Source organism: Impatiens glandulifera, chromosome 5 (assembly GCF_907164915.1).
Source record: "Impatiens glandulifera chromosome 5, dImpGla2.1, whole genome shotgun sequence".
NCBI classification, from domain to species: domain Eukaryota; kingdom Viridiplantae; phylum Streptophyta; class Magnoliopsida; order Ericales; family Balsaminaceae; genus Impatiens; species Impatiens glandulifera.
The window spans coordinates 10,190,903-10,207,972 of NC_061866.1; the positions used below are offsets into that span (position 1 = coordinate 10,190,903).

The 17,070-nt window shown below is 38.2% G+C and overlaps 1 protein-coding gene across 4 annotated transcripts; it reads left to right on the forward strand.

Annotated features, from left to right (window-relative positions):
• Nucleotides 1–263: 263 nt before the first annotated feature.
• Nucleotides 264–16,761, forward strand: LOC124937962 (GATA transcription factor 19-like). 4 transcript variants are annotated; one of them, XM_047478304.1, is made up of 11 exons: nt 264–761; nt 1,602–1,688; nt 1,775–1,908; nt 3,220–3,333; nt 3,435–3,549; nt 14,934–14,993; nt 15,209–15,277; nt 15,358–15,423; nt 15,750–15,854; nt 16,433–16,501; nt 16,568–16,761. In XM_047478304.1, the coding sequence occupies exons 1-10, from the start codon at nt 447–449 to the stop codon at nt 16,496–16,498; spliced, it is 1,131 nt and encodes a 376-aa protein (XP_047334260.1). In that variant the 5' UTR covers nt 264–446; the 3' UTR covers nt 16,499–16,501; nt 16,568–16,761. The 4 variants fall into 4 exon arrangements, with proteins under 4 accessions (XP_047334260.1, XP_047334259.1, XP_047334261.1 ...); XM_047478303.1 differs by having other exon boundaries at nt 16,433–16,761; XM_047478305.1 differs by having other exon boundaries at nt 15,774–15,854; nt 16,433–16,761.
• Nucleotides 16,762–17,070: the final 309 nt, after the last annotated feature.

Here is a 17,070-nt window from a genome sequence, read left to right on the forward strand (position 1 = left end):
GGTCGAGTAATAAAATAAAATCGGGTTCAGAAATGGATATTTCACTCCCCGACGGACGAATAAAATATCCGTTGTCATCCATATTTTCACATTCTCAAAATCATAACCAATCATCATTTTTTTTCTCTCAAGTTATTCAAATAATCCAAACAACCCTAAGGCAAAAATTATGTTTTTAAATCTTAAATGGGGTAAATTCGAGAGAATTATAAAAAATTGACAATTCCATAAAAAAAGGAAATTTGAGTATGCAAAATCTTTCCCTTTTGAGAGGAGTTAGTTCTATCTGCAAAGACTCCATTTTTGGGACCGTGGAAGGGAACTCTTACGATGACTACATACTAGCTTAGGAAGGGTAAACCATAACAAGGACTACAGTCTAGCCAGCCCCTAGGTCTATACTGATTGTTGAATTATTCTTCATTCTGTTATTCCCTCTACTGCTGATGGCGACGGCAAACCTACATCCATTTCAAGCTCAGCCGTACGAAGACCACCACCGGCCGGAGCTTGAAGCTGTTCAAACTGATGACTACGAGAATGGCTGCTGCTGCTGCGACGGCGGCGGCGGCGGCAGGGATGATGATACTATGGACGAGGAGACAGACGAAGGACGCCTGTCGTTGGTTAATACATCGGAGCATCATCAACATCACCACGACGGGAAGCTCGGTGGACTTGTCGTTGCCTCCCGGACTAGTGAGCTTACTCTTGCTTTTGAAGGCGAGGTTTATGTTTTTTCTGCTGTTACGCCAGAAAAGGTACTATCTTTTTTGTTGGATTTTACATGTTGGAGGTATTCACTGTTTTTGGTTTTTGGATTAGGATTGGGTTGGAGTCAATTAGCTAATGATTTGTGTTAATTGGTTCTGGGTCATGGAATTCGTCAATTTGGTATTGGGTGGAGTGTTGGAGAAGTATGGGGATGGTGGGTGGAAGTATAAATGGTATGATGGAAACATCAATTGTGTGTTAGAAGAGTCTTGTTATCATTTTTTGTGTGTAGGATAACATTTCCATTTTGGATCCTCCTCATTTGTTCTGCTGCAAAATGTTGTCATGGATTTGAGTTGATGTGTTGTTGTTCATTATGATCTTCAGATATTTCAACAATTGGAGGGAAGTAGTTCTTGTAAGCTATCCTTATTAAATCCCAGAAGAAAAGTGTAATGATTTGATAATTGGCTCATTTTGTCAAGGATCTTGAGATATCAATGATTATGTCCGAAATCTTCACCTCCTTGCATACTGGAATGAGATTACTAATCGCGAATTCTGTGGACGCAGAATAGGAGGGTCATTGAGCCAAGGATCGTGTAAAAACTGAGTGTCTTTTCCATCTCCATTTATGAAATCAACCAGCTTACATCACACTTTCTTCAATATGAAAATCTTCTCCATAGATCTAGCAATCTCTTGAAAAAGGCATTGACTTTCATAGCTTACTTAACATAAAGTGCCATGAAATCAAATTATGAAACAAGTGGTTGCGTATTCTTAATTTTGTCATTATATATATATATATTTTTTTTTCCATGTTCTTTAACTTTTTTGTTAGATCACCATGCTATCTTGACATGATTCTTTTTGCAAAGCTATAGGTGCAAGCCATACTCTTACTTTTGAGAGACAGAGAAGCACCAGCTGGTGCCCGTACTGTTGATGCATCTTATAATCCATGCAATAGGGTAATTTGTGTAGATGACAATAGGCATACCATTGTTTTTTTTTCTTTCAAAATACTCTCCTTTTATGCTTATTTGAAATGATTTAGGGTGGGAACGACATCCCAAAGCATTCAACTCTTTCACGAAGAATTGCTTCACTTGTTAGATTTCGTGAGAAACGCAAAGAGAGGTGCTTTGACAAGAAAATCAGATACACTGTGCGCAAAGAAGCTGCTCAAAGGTAAAGTTCACTATCTATTTTCTGGTTATCTAACTCTTTCATTTGGTGATGTGTTTTCGGTTTCAATAATTAAGAAGACTTCCTTTGTCCAATTAATGAGTGCGCGTTAAATTTCAAATTTGTGTTTTCTTATATATTAGGATGCAGTAATTCCACGACCATCACTTTTTAAATCACTTTATTTATTTTGGTAATAACCTTGATATCCAAATAAGCAAACATTTTAAGAATAGTATGAGTTATAACAAAAGTTTCTTAAATTTGTCAAGGTTATTTTGTTAAGAACCTTGATTTCTTGAATTATAGCAAACATTTTTAATGAATAACTTTTTGTTCTTAAAAAAAAAACGATTCTTAGATTTGTGAATTAGAGCACTATGTGGTTTTGATGAAGATCTTAAGATGCATTCTATCTGTTTTTGGCGAATTATCTAGTGGTTATTTCTTTCCAGATTCCTTCATTGTTGGGTTTTCTTGCGAATATTTTGATATTTAACTTCTATAACATGGTAGGCTCTCTCTAGCTTCATAGTATTTTCGATTTGGATATTTAATTTATCAGGTTGCTTTAATTTGTTGGATACTTATGACGGTCTATGAATCCCTGGAGGAATGAAATATGAGGCGAATGGACATTACTGATTACAAGACTAGTATTGAGTTGTGTTAGCAAATTCCAACTTCTTTGTGTAGCATTATTTCCTTTTTTTATCCTTTTGCCTTTTTAAACAGTGTGATTCTGCACACAATATCTTGTTGTACTTCTATTCACGTGTCATAGAATAGATGGCCAATCAAAAGACGTGTGCACTAGTAATGATCTGTAGAGCCTTTTGAGCAAAAAGAAAAATAAGCTAACCCTATTTGGAAACTAGTATTTCACTATCTTGATCACAATGATGATCCCATTGAAAAATTAAGAGTGATCTTCTTTTCCGTTTGGGGTAAGATTTTTTTGGGATCATAATCCACATTATAATGATTTTTGTTGCTTCATTTGGTTCACAAATGAACTTTTAATCATGATCATATTGTAATTGGTATAGAGATTTTTATTTTGGATCATGATCGAGATTATTGATAGCTCATTGTGATGTTTGGCAATCAACACATTTATTTTTTTCCGGAACAATGCAAGTCATATCGCCAAAAAAGCTTGCATGATAACAAAATAGGCTTACCCGTTTGATCATTGGTCAAATTTTACTTCACTTGAAATCTTATAATTATCTGCATCATGAAGTGTAGGAGAATGTTGTTACCCCTATTTTGAGTACTTCGTCTGGTAATTCTTATTTAACATTGTGCTAGAATGAACCGCAAAAATGGTCAATTTGCATCAACGAAAGAAAATTCAGTGTCTTCTGGTTGGGATTGTGCTAAAGGTTGTGAACAACCTGATAACAGTATTCGCCCAGAAACTGTGTGAGTTGATATTAATCTATTGTTATTTGGAATTGAAAGGGGTAAGACAGAGTGAACACTTATGGTGGTTTTCTTCTGTTTGTTTCTGCAATTTATTTCAGTCTTAGAAGATGCCATCATTGTGGCGTTAGCGAGAATGCTACTCCTGCAATGCGTCGAGGCCCAGATGGACCAAGGACACTCTGCAATGCTTGTGGACTTATGTGGGCAAACAAGGTACATCAAGTATCTAATTGCAAACTAAAGGCACTTAAACTCTCAATAATGCAACACTTCAATTATTCTAGCTCTTTTCAATGTTATGAAATTTTGTAAGGTTTGTTTACCTGTTTGCATTCCTAAGAAAGGTGTCAGGTTCAATTCCCACTAAGAAAGTCTTGTTGAAAGTGGGGGTTCGAGCTAGCTTCCTCTAAGGAAAAAAACCCGGTTTTCAAGAAAATTAAAATTTACCTGGGCTGGCAACTAATTGACCACTCTACAGATAACATTTTTTTTTTGTTTGTGCCTTGACGGAAATAGTAAATTGTTGAATCTAGATAATGTCAGGATAAAGTTTTTGATCAATTGTTCTCTACTATCTTCAGCCAAGAACTTTAGAAGGGACAAGGGCTCCTAAAAAATAACAGGGAGTATTCTTTGTAGTCCTAATTTTTCTAGGCTGGATAGTGTATTTTTCACCAAATCGCATACATTGTACAACTGAGAGGAAGAAACTGGAACAGTTTAAATTCAAGGGATTGTAATTTTGGCTTTCCAAGTCTTTCATTTCTGACTAGTTAAAAGGCCAGTGGATGAGCCAAAATGAGACTCTGTTTTGGTTGGAGGTTACGATATAACCATGTTTTCTGGTTAAGGCGAGTAATTAGCTCATATTTGATTATCATGAGTGAAATCTAAAATTTATCGCAAATATGCCTCAAAAGATGTGACTAGGACCTGCTGTGGGAGTTGCAAGTTATGCATAATTAGTGCTCAAGCTAGTTGCTCTGCTTGGAGTTTGTCTATAATTTCCTGAAACAAATTAAAAGTATGAAGGTCTTGGAATTTTTCTCTACATTCCAAAAAGATTTAGCAGACTCAGCATCAGAATTAAGGGCAAATAGACATTTAGGAGATTCTGTACGCGGCTTAATAAGTGATGATTGTTGTAATCCTAAATTATTGTCATCCAATTGGGAAAGAAATAAGGCATATTTTCCCATGTCATTCTCCAATCCTTGAGAGCTAAGGTAAGACGAAGTGTTACTGTGAATCATGTGAAGTAGCATAAGGATATTTCACTGCCATGGTCCATGTAAATGCTTGATGTTTCCTTTGCCCTCAAAAGGCTTCTATTTGGAATGGAGTCATTCCATTCAAATAACATAAACACTGATTCTGTAACCCGCTACAGTAGCTCAAGTGACAAGAGTCTGTTCCTAAAAGACCAAAGGTCAGGAGTTCGATTCCTACATAGAACGCCTTAAGTTGAAGTTGGGGATCATGACTGTGGGGTCATGCTAACTTTCTGAAATAAAAATTAAAAACCTAAACATAAACACTGATTCTTCGGATAACATTTTTTTCAAAGGTCAACTTTATTGAAAAGAACGCAAGAAACGTTCAAGCGTTACAAAAGGGTGTTGGAATGTTAGTTTTGGGATAGTTTGGGGGGTTATTTGTAAGAGTGCTTTTATGCCTCTATATAACTCTAGTCTTTCATTTAATAAGAAGTGCTTTTTCCTTTTTATATAAAACTACTTGGTATCAGAGCTAGGTTTCAGATCTAGGGTTTTGTATCTAAAAACTGTGCAACAGCCGCCGGCCTCACCAGACCTCCGCCGCCCCTATCAGGACCTCCGCCCACCAGGGGCGCCGCCGCCTTGCTAGGGGCAGAACTGACCCGCCGGTGAGGGTTTGGATCTGGTCTCCTTGATGTTTTGAGATCAAGAACGGGTTAAAAGGAAGAGGAAGAAGTTCGAGATAATGAGTTTTAGATCTTACGGGTTAAAGATCGTGTGATCGTGGTTTTGGGGAAGAAGGAAGATTTGACTCAATCTCGTGTAGATCAGAGTCGGATCGATGACAGGTGAGGGTTCGAACATGGGTCTTGCGATGAAAGAGGCCTTGGAAAAACTGAGTGGTGATGAGATCGCAATGTTGATGCGAGCATTCAGCTTTGCCTCTAGTGACACGGCACCGAAACCAACCCCAGCACCTACACCAGCACCTAGGGTGGAGCTTCCCCCGATTGATGTGAAACTCGATGGTCCAGCTTCGTATCTGCGCTGGTCACGTCGAGTGCGATACACACTAGTAGGGAGGAAATTAGAGGGGTACTTGACTGGAGCGGTTACTAAGCCGGTTGAGGGTACTCCAGCATGGGATGATTGGAGGTCTATTCACATGCTGGTGTATGTCTGGCTCTTAAACTCGATGACTACACCGATTGCGGCCAATGTTGATGGTATGGAGGATGTGCGGTGTGTCTGAGAGAAGCTGAAGAAGACTTATGATGGAGTGGGGAACAACCTGAGGGTTTACCAGGTTCAAGGGGAGATCGCTGCTTGTGTACAGGGGGAAAGGACTGTTCAGGAGTATGCCATAGAGCTGGAGCGCTTGTGGCTGGATCATGACTACTGCACGAGGACATTGTGTTGCACTGATCCTGCGTGCAGGAAGACTGAAGCTTGTATGCAGGATAGGACCATGGGGTTTCTCAGAGGTCTGGCCCCAACCTTTGAGCAGAGGACTGCAATGTTATTGGCTCAGCCGAAGATTCCCTCGCTTGAGGAGGCAGTCTCGGCCATGATACAGGAGGAGACCCGGATTGAGCTCCAGGCCGGGGCAGGGGGACTTCCAGGGGTGAAGTCAGCCCTAGCTGTCTCCAACTTAGGTGGTTCCAGGTTTAGAGGTGAGACCCGGGAGTGCTACAATTGTGGAGAGATAGGCCACTTGATATCGGCTTGCACCAAGTCACCAAAGGCGAGGAACTCCGGTGGACGTGGTCAGTCTGGTGAGCGCGGTCGTGGTCGTGGCCGTGGCCGCAGAGGAGGTGGAAGAGGGGGCTACCGGGCAAACCTGATGGTAGCAGGTGAAGATAATGGAGATGGTGTGCAGGAGGAGGAGCTCTCTGCGGAGGATCAGGAGCTCTTGAGATCCTACTCCCAACTTCTTAGGAGAAAGGGAAGAGGTGCGGCAGAGAATGCATCTACATCGGGTAACATTGCCACTTATGCTCAGTTAGTTGCAGGTACTAGTGACACCCATGCTCTTGCCTCTATATCTACCGTTGGTTCACCATGGATTATTGATTCTGGTGCTTCCAGACATGTTACGGGTACGGTTGGAGAATTTTCTTCTTATACTCACCTGGAAATCCCTGAGAGTATTCGAACAGCCGATGGTACGGCCCAACCCGTAGTGGGTAAGGGTACTGTGCGATGTACTGACTCATTGACTTTGTCCAATGTTTTGCATGCTCCATCTTTTCCAGTAAATCTCTTATCCATTAGTGCTATTATCCTCCAACTGAAATGTGTTGTCACTTTTGATATTCCCAAGGTGATCTTCCAGGAGAAGGGAACGGGCAGGAGGCTTGGGACTGGCACATGGCGTAATGGCTTGTGGTTTCTTGAGAGAAAAGAGATGGACTCAGCCCTCGCATCTGTGGTGGAGAGATCTGGAGGAGTGAGGAGTAGTGTGGAAGACTTGTTGTTGCTCTACCATAGGCGAATGGGTCATTCTTCTTTTAATCTGTTAAGTCGTTTGTATCCAGCTATGTTAAAAAAAGCTAATAAAGAGAGACTGGTTTGTGATGCTTGTGAGTTTGGCAAGCACACTAGGAGTTCGTATGTCAGTACATGTAGTAGGAGCACATGTAGTTTTGATTTGATACATTCTGATGTGTGGGGGCCTTGTTCCACAACTTCTGTTAATGGTTTTCGATATTTTGTGTTTTTCATTGATTGCTTTTCTCGTACTACTTGGCTGTATTTGATGAAAAACAAGAATGATGTGTCTGCTTGTTTTAAAAATTTTCACAAAGGGGTTCAGACTCAATACGGGGCAGTAGTGAAGGTATTGAGGTCTGACAATGGGACAGAGTACACAAACAATGAGTTCAGAGAGTACTTATCCTCTCAGGGAATCCTGCATCAGACCACGTGTCCGTACACACCAGAACAGAATGGGGTGGCAGAAAGAAAGAACAGGCATCTCCTTGAGGTAGCAAGAAGTTGATGATCTCAATGAATGTACCAAAGTACTTGTGGGGACAGGCAGTCCTGACAGCAGCGAGACTGATCAATAGGATGCCCTCACGTGTGTTGGAGTGGAAGTCCCCGCTTGAGTTATTGAAAGGTGAGATTAGTGATAGTCTCCCCTTGAAGATATTTGGTTGTGTGTGCTTTGTGCAGAACAACAGACCAAATGTGGGAAAACTTGATCCGCGAGCGGTTAAATGTATCTTTGTGGGATACTCGGCTACTCAAAAAGGCTACACATGTTGGAGCCCAGTGGAGAGGAGGTTTTTTGTTAGTATGGATGTCACGTTTCGAGAGCATGAGCCATACTATTCTTCCCAGGATACATCACCCTTTGGAGACTCGCTTGATAATGGAGGTATGAGGCGAGAGGGGGAGAGTAGCAGTGGTAGTGAGAGGAGGATGGTGGGCGTGAGCGATGTCCCTTGTGCACCGACAAGTGAGGAGGTGCCAGAACGAGGCGGGGATGACCCCGATAACGGTGGTACTCAAGCTCAAGGGGAGCTGCGAGTATACATGTGGCGAAGGAGGCAGATTGAGGATACCATGCCTACAGTGCCGCTTGTGTCAAGTCCCTTGTCCCTGCCTACCCCGACTTCTGAGACACCACTCGCTGAAGAGGAGTACACAGGTGATATGATTCCTCCCTCTTCCACTCCCACTCACATGTCCGTAAGGAGGACTCCTCGCCTCAATGCGGGAGTTCCCCCTGATCGATACGGTTTCCCACATGATATTGCCCAATTTGTTTCTTACTCTCACATCTCACCTGCACATGGAGCATTCATTGCATCTCTGGACATTGTCTCTATCCCTAAGTGTTGGCAGGTTGCTAAGGAGGATCCAAAATGGAAAGCCGCCATGCTTGAGGAACTTGAGGCTCTCGCAAAGAACAAAACCTGGAAGCTTGTGCCATTACCACCAGGGAAGAAGGCGGTTGGATGCAAGTGGGTTTTCACTGTGAAGCAAAGTCTAGAGGGTCGGGTTGAGCGTTACAAGGCCCGGTTGGTGGCAAAAGGGTACAGTCAGACGTACGGTATTGACTATGATGAGACTTTTGCACCCGTGGCGAAGATGAGTACAGTGCGGACACTTGTTTCCTTAGCAGCGAATGAGAGTTGGAGGTTACATCAACTTGATGTGAAGAATGCTTTTCTTCATGGTGAGTTGTTGGAGGAGGTATACATGGAGGTCCCACAGGGTTTTGGCACGAAACAAACGGAGGGTAAGGTGTGCAGGCTTAATAAATCTCTTTATGGGCTGAAGCAGTCCCCTCGAGCCTGATTTGACAGGTTTAGGAGGGCTATGGTAGGCATGGGGTACCGGCAGACCAATGCAGATCATACAGTGTTCTTCAGGCGACATGAAGTTCACATTACGATGCTGGCAGTGTATGTGGACGACATGATTATCACTGGTAATGATGAGGGTGAGATTGCATTATTGAAGAAGAGGTTGAGTAGGGAGTTTGAAGTGAAAGACTTGGGGCAACTCAAATATTTCCTTGGGATTGAGATAGCTCATGGTGCAGAGGGGATTGTCTTATCTCAAAGGAAGTATGTGCTGGATTTACTTACAGAGACAGGTATGCTTGGGTGCAAGCCTGCGGTGGCCCCGATCGATCAAAAGTCTAAGCTAAGTGCTGAGGCAGGAGAGCCAGTTGATAAGGAGAGGAACCAGAGGTTAGTTGGTCGCTTGATTTATTTGAGCCACACTCGTCCTGACATCTCTTTTGCGGTGAGTGTGGTGAGTCGCTACATGCATGACCCTAGGGAGGGTCACATGGATGCGGTGTACCAGATCCTGAGATACTTGAAGAGTGCACCAGGCAAGGGGTTGATCTTTCGCAAGAATGGGCATTTGAGTATTGAGGGATATTGTGATTCAGACTGGGCTAGTTGTGCCGATGACAGGAAGTCCACGTCTGGATATTGCATGTTTGTAGGAGGCAATCTGGTCTCCTGGAAGAGCAAGAAACAGTCGGTAGTTGCGAGATCCACAGCCGAGGCAGAGTACAGGGCTATGGCTTTAGGTGTTGCAGAGATGATATGGTTGAGAGCTCTCTTGGTGGAGCTCAAAATGGACCAAGAGGCACAAATGAAGTTGTGGTGCGACAATAAGTCAGCTATTAGCATTGCTAATAACCCTGTGCAGCATGACAGGACCAAGCATGTGGAGATTGACAGATTTTTCATCAAGGAAAAACTGAATAGCGGACTACTTAAACTAGGATATGTAACTACTAGAGAGCAAGTGGCTGACTGTCTCACTAAAGGGCTTAGTTCGTTAGAATTGTCGAGACTATGTGACAAGATGGGCCTTGTGGATATCTTTCGTTCGTAGGCTCATCTTGAGGGGGAGTGTTGGAATGTTAGTTTTGGGATAGTTTGGGGGGTTATTTGTAAGAGTGCTTTTATGCCTCTATATAACTCTAGTCTTTCATTTAATAAGAAGTGCTTTTTCCTTTTTATATAAAACTACTAAGGGAGGGAAAAATCAAGCAAAAAAAAAACAACAAAAGAATTTTAAATGTCAATAAGATCAAAAAAGTTCTCAATCCCGTAGAAGTCCCTTTTCCAGATGATTCTTCAGAGAACTTACAAAAAGTCCTCAATGAGGATGTTCCATCCTGTATTAGACTGGAATCAGTTACTCTTCACCCATAGGCATCTGTCAATTACTCTGCTCTTAACAAGGTGGAACTTTCTTTTGTTATCTTTGCCGTGCCTAGGAAATCCTTCTAATTCTTTTTTGATACTACTAAATGAAGTCTTTCAGTAATAAGCCGAGTTAGTGTTTGAGTCACAAATTGGATACTCAAAGTAGGGGTGGCAATTTGAAACCGCCCCGCTGAAACCGAGCCGAACCGAACCGATTGGTATGGTTTTTCCCCGCTTTGACTGGGGATCGGGGCGGATCGGGGAAAACCCGAAATATGTTGACCGGGGTTCGGGGCGGGGATGGTATTTACATGCACCGAATCGATCCCCGAACCGAACCGAACCGATAAAATATAATTATATTTATTTAATAAAAATATATTAATTAATGAAATCATTAATTAATGTCATCATTACTTTTCTCTTTTTCATTGAAAATCTTTTTATCTTCCATCCTTTACACGCTATCTTTAATACACAATGTCTCTAATTATTTTTTACTTTTTATCTCTTCATCTTCCTCTCCTCTTCCTCAATCCTCATTACCATTTCTCTCTCTAGAATTTATTTTAATTTTAGTTACATCTTCTTTATTCTACATACATAATCCATGATTCTCTCTTGAATCTTGAAGGTGTTTTCAGTTTGAAGGTTAGTTAAACTCTTTGCTAATATTATTTTACTGTTTTTTACTAATCAATATAAACAAAATGGCATCACGTCTTTTTGTAGGGTGTTTTCTATATTCGTCTTTGTCTTTCACAATCTTTGTTACGTCTTCTCTCGACATGACGATGATATTTTCGATTTTATTTAAATATGTAATATATATAATAATATTTCATTTTATTTATTAGTATATTTTTTTTATTAATACAGAATGTGATCCTAACCATAACCATTGAAGAATGAAGATGAAGAATGAAGAATGAAGATGAAGAATGGAGATTTAATTGGATTGAAGAATGAAGATGAAAAATGGAGATTTAGTCCAATTAGAATTTTTGTTATATTTTGAAACATTATAATTATTGGAAGTTTATTTGTTTTGGTATATAATACTTTAAAATTATTATTATTGAATGTTATTTTTGTTTGGTATTTAATATTTTGATAATTTATAACTCTAAATATATGAATTATTTTATTTTATTTTATTATTTATATTTTAAATTTAAATTGTTATTCGGTTTCGGTGCACCGCGGGGAAACCCCGTACCCGATCGGGGCGGGGATGGTTTATATTTAAAAACCAAATTGGGAATCGGGGCGGGGATCGGGGCGGGGTGGGTAAATTCGGGGCGGGGATGGTATTGTCATTCACCGAACCGAACCGCCCCATTGCCATCCCTAACTCAAAGGATTTTGGATGGTGACATAGAATTAAACAAGCCCGTTCCATATCTCCATATCTGCAAGTTGGGGGAAATGATATCTTCAGTTTTACTAACTCTACCTCATTTTGTTGACGAGTACTTGTGGAGAGTAGCATCTTGCTCGTGTGTCATCTTTTCCGCTTTCCACTAGTCTCGCGCCTTTTTCCTTGCATTCCAGCACTTCAAACGTCATTTCCATCTTTTCCAACAAATTCTCAGTCTCAAAGGAATCACTTTCCCTTGAAAAATTGTGGAGCTAACATTTTGAATTTCTTGAAAATTTGTATGTAATGCACGCACGCCTTTCTGGTTGGTGTTGGTGCTCCATTCCAACATTTACAGTGTATTTGAGCATTTGTGTCGGGTATATTTACTTTTTCTTGGGAAAAATTGCAAGTTTCATTCTCCATACCTACAACATTCAAATCACTCATGGCTATCCAAAATGATTTGTATATACTTGTAGCGGAACTACACCATTAATATTTTCTTAAATTTTAAGCTCTGATATCACTAAAACTCACGCTCCAAACCAAGCTAACAAATGTTTAAAAAAATTCCATAATAATAAAAAAAATCCTTTCATCCATTATCCAATCCTTCAAGTTTTGTCTGGTCACTTCATATATATATATATATTAAAGAAAATCATATACATTTAATAATAGTTTTGAGATCAAGATAATAACAGTAATATTATCAAGACTAATGTCTTGTATTTGTATTGACGCATTTAACCGGTATAAGCGGCACTCGAGGCACAAATAATCTATTATCAGATAAAAAAAAGTTCAGATAAACTAAAAATAGTTTCGGTCATCATAGTCATTTTGGTATCCGAAACTTATTTGCCCAAAATAATTATATATATAAAACTCTAAAAAGATTAGACTTCTTAATCATATTCTAATAAGTGCTTTTATTTACCCATTTTTATCTTACAAACCAATCAAGCCTGAATCCTTTCATTCTCTCTTTGCTTAAAAAAGAATTAAAAATAATAAAATAAAGTCATTTGTCACATAACTATGAAATTTATCATGCACATACGAGGACACTTATCATCTTTAGATGTAGTCATTTTTCACTTACAAATAAAGACACATGTCATATATATACATATAAAGACGCATGTCTTTTATATATATATATATGCCATAAAAATTATGAAACAAAAGATTGTCTATATCTTAAGTTTGAATGCATCATCTCGAGAATTCAGGGTACTAAATCAGAAATTTGTGAACCGTCAAAGTAGCAAACCAAATCAACCACAAGGATTTCAATCGCGAGTAACAAAGAGCAAAATACAAACATCTGATATAAGATAGTTTCAGTTAGAGCTTTGGTCTTATTTGATTGGTCTTGTTTGATTCTGGTGCTAGAAATTATTTTTATTTTGTCTTGCAGTATTTTATGAAAAAATATGGTTAGAAACAATTATATATAAAATGACTGTGAAATGGAGTTTCAACTAATATATCATTGTTTCTAAGTTCAGGAGGATTCAACAATGCTTTTCCATAAAATACTGCAAGACAACAGAATCTGTAGTATCAGAATCAAACAAGTATAATAGTATCTGAAACCACTGTATTAGATGTTTGTGATTATTCTTTGTTCATAGAGTGCTTGACTTCGTTGTGGTTGATTTGGTCTACTACTTTGACGGTCTAAATTTCTGATGATTTGGTTTTCCTGAATTTCTCGAGAATCATTTATAAAAGTCCTCTTTGAACAATTATGTTTTTGGTGATCATATTTCCCGTAGATGATGCATGCAACCTTAAGCCGTGGGCAATAAGAACACTGAGCACCGGAGTTTCGTGACGATCTCTGTCACCATCTGATTTTACCTCGGTTTCTTGATGAGAAAGATCTTTGAGAACATATTGGAAGACTTTGTTTCCTTATTTGTTTTGTTCGTCTTCAACAAATTGCATTGTATTTAGTTCTCTTTCAATCAATAATGATTTTTCAACTATTGCACTAAAAGTGTTATAGCTGTGGAACTTCTATTTGTCGAATACAAGGTTGTAAACCTCTCAAATTTCCTTGTCTTGCATACCTCATCTCCGATCCATTGGCAAGCTCTAGGACTTAGCTTGATATTCTGACATTGTCATAGATCCTTGCTCGTATTTTACAAACTCTACCTACTTTTGTTGACGTTTTCAGATATTTGACGGTGACAAATGACTTCATCTAAAGATGATAAGTGGCCTCATATATGAATGATAAGTTTCATAGGTATGTGACAAATGATAAGTGGCCTCATATGTGGGTGATAAGTTTTATAGGTATGTAACGAATGATTTTTATGGAGATATAATAAGTGTCTTTATGCGACATCTTTATAATTTAATGATAGATAGTTTGGTTGGAAGGATAAACAAGGATAAATAAAGTCACTTATTGAAATAAAGCCACTTCAAATCCCTGAGATTGCTAGACTCGTTGCTCAGCCTATCACATCTGTTTTCGATCCAGTAACTTCAATCTTTGTAATTGACTGTCTATCCAAATTGAAAAAGGTGCAATCTTTGTAATTGATTGTCTATACAAATTGAAAAAGGTGCAGAGAGATAAATCTGTCTTCTCTCATTTGAAAACAAAAGGTAACATCTCTGATTACGTTTTGTACAGTTTGATATTGGATTTCGTACTCAAGGATTATAAAATCGCTGATGTAGAGTCTCTGTTCGAATCTCAAATTGATGATATTTCCGATTATATCATACATCTCTGTAGACATGGTGAAAATCTCGAGATTAAGGCAGTTTTCGAGAGAATTCAAATGAATCTTGGGAGTTTGAAGAAAGATAGTAACATTTCATTGATTGCTTCTCTATGTAGAATAAATGAAGGATTGTTGGCTAAAGAAATCATTCAAGAAATGAATGATAACGATGCTAACGTTGATGATTTCAGTTATTTTCTTACATTTCAATGCTTCAGAGGATGGGAATATCGAAGAAGCTGACTTCATTTTGAGAAAACCAGTTAGAACAAATTTGCAGATTGATATTTCTGTATATGGAAGCTTTATTTATGCTCTTTGTAAGGTACCCCATCCACAGGATGTTATAGGTTTAGGATCTTCCCGATATGTTCTTCAATTTGAAGTAAATTTGTAATGGGGGTTCTTTTCCAAATGTTAGTTTCACACAATTCATGACGAGGTTCATGCTCCATTGCATTTTTTTATGGTACTTTGTTATTAGTGTGGTCATGGAGAAGTTCAATGAAGAACTGAAGACTATCAAGTCCATACTTGAGCATCATTATGGTATTGACGTAACTTTCTACTTAATATGCAGGGAACATTAAGAGATTTGAATAAAGGAGGGAGAAACTTTTCTTTGGATCATATTGAACCAGTATGTTTTCTTCTGATATGAACTAGATTGTCTTCTTTTTTTATTATTGCATGTGATAATTAAGTCACTATGTGCATTTGTTCTATCCTTCTCAGGCTGCATTTATAGCCTGATATTGTTTGATTCTCTCTAAGGATGTCATTGGACTATCCTAGTTTATTGATTGATTAAGCATTTGTTTTTTTGTTTTTTTTTTTTCAATTTTTGACACATAGGAAACACCAATGGATATTAAACCTTTAATAATGGATGATGAAAATTTCTCAGGAAACCATGATGACATGGTAGGATTTCTTTCTACTAATGAATTTATTATTAAATAACTTGATTTTCATTAGATTTGCAACATACATAATGCATGCAGGGAAAACCTGATGAAACTTCAAAGGCTGCAATCTCTGGGCTCAAGTCCTCAAACATAGACGAGGAAGTATGATATCAACAACTATACCATTGCTTTATCATAATGCTGATCTTTTACTATAGATGCTTTTCTGTGTATTACCTTGTTTTGTTGCCTATATGTTGCAGATTACAATTAACCATATTTGATACAATATTTACATGGTTATATGTGCATATGAAATTACACAACCTTGTTTTTTTTCTTTATAAAAAATTAAGCTAATCTACATTTTTTAAATTTAAATTTTCCCCTTTCGAGTTCCTTCCAATGTCTAGGTTACCGTGATTTTCAGGTTATTAGTTGTTTCATGGTTTACATCATGCAATCTGATATTAATTTTGTGATTGCAGTTCAAGTGTCTTTATTCTATGCAGGATTTGAGTGGAAATGGGGAAGGTAATAGAAATGGTTCTCGTGTGGGAATTCTACATTCTTCCTGTAACCTTGATGAACAGGTATCATATGCTAGCTCACCCTATTTACAATCAGATGTGTATTTCCTATGTTGGAAAGTAGGGTTAACCCCATTAAAGACCAAAAAAGAAAAAAGAAAGTGTGATTAGTAATGCTTGTTCTAAAGGTGAGGTGTTTTATTGAGTAGACTATGGGCTATCTGTGTTTAGCACAGAGGTTTAAGAGAGGGATGTATAGTTGATTTATGAACAAGTTCATTCCAATATGATAAAAAGTAGCATGTGGGAGTATCATTGCTTTTTCTTTGAGGATAAAGTAAATGTGCATAAGTATTTGTGAAAGTGTATTGTATCTAGAGAGTTTGAAAGTTTTAAAAGGAGTTAATTTACTATAATTGTACTGTCAAAAAAGATAACAATGTAATTTGAAGGGTATAACATAGACTGGGTCAATTTAGTGTGATAACTATTGCAAATGTAATACACCAATCTTATTGAGGCCTATTTGCAAAGAAAATTCTTGCTATTGTCCGATATTTCATTTCCTTTTTCAAAATATAAATAAGTTATTCTACTACATTATTGTCTGGCCTTACATTTGTTAGAACTGGAATTTGCAGGAAAATCTTGTTGAACTTACAAATGTATCAGAATCTGAGGTGGATATTCATGTTGGGTTCGTTTAGCGGGTATGATGACTTATTGTAAAGCCAAAGAAAATGCTCTCTTTTTTCTTTTGACTGAGAATTCGACAGATTGGAGGCGCATTACTGCTTTCAACTAACTGGTAGGACTTGGTGGTGGTTTCTTCTTCGTGTTAATATGAGTGGTTCTGTTGGGGCTTGTATTGAGTAAAGTGCCATTTTGTATGTGTAAATGTTTAGTTTTTGTAGGCTGATTATATTGGAATATATGATTTATATAAAATAAAAGTGATTTATTGTTCTGATCAGACGCTCATATAAAGGAAGCAACAACTCTTCCAACTACCTACTGGTGAGTTTTTATCTTATGCTTTTCCACCCAATATATATGTTTAAATTTCATGCTGTTTATCAACTATTTTTGGAGGCTGAATGTCTTAATCCTGACATTTTCAAACAGTTTGATTATAATATGGTAGGACTGGTGTCATTTTCAGAATATATATATATTTTTCTAATTTAAGAATTTAACACATTTGACATTTAAGACGTTTTTAGTAATAATTGAATTTGTGATATTTGATTTTTTCTCATGTTTAGTTTCAGACTGACTT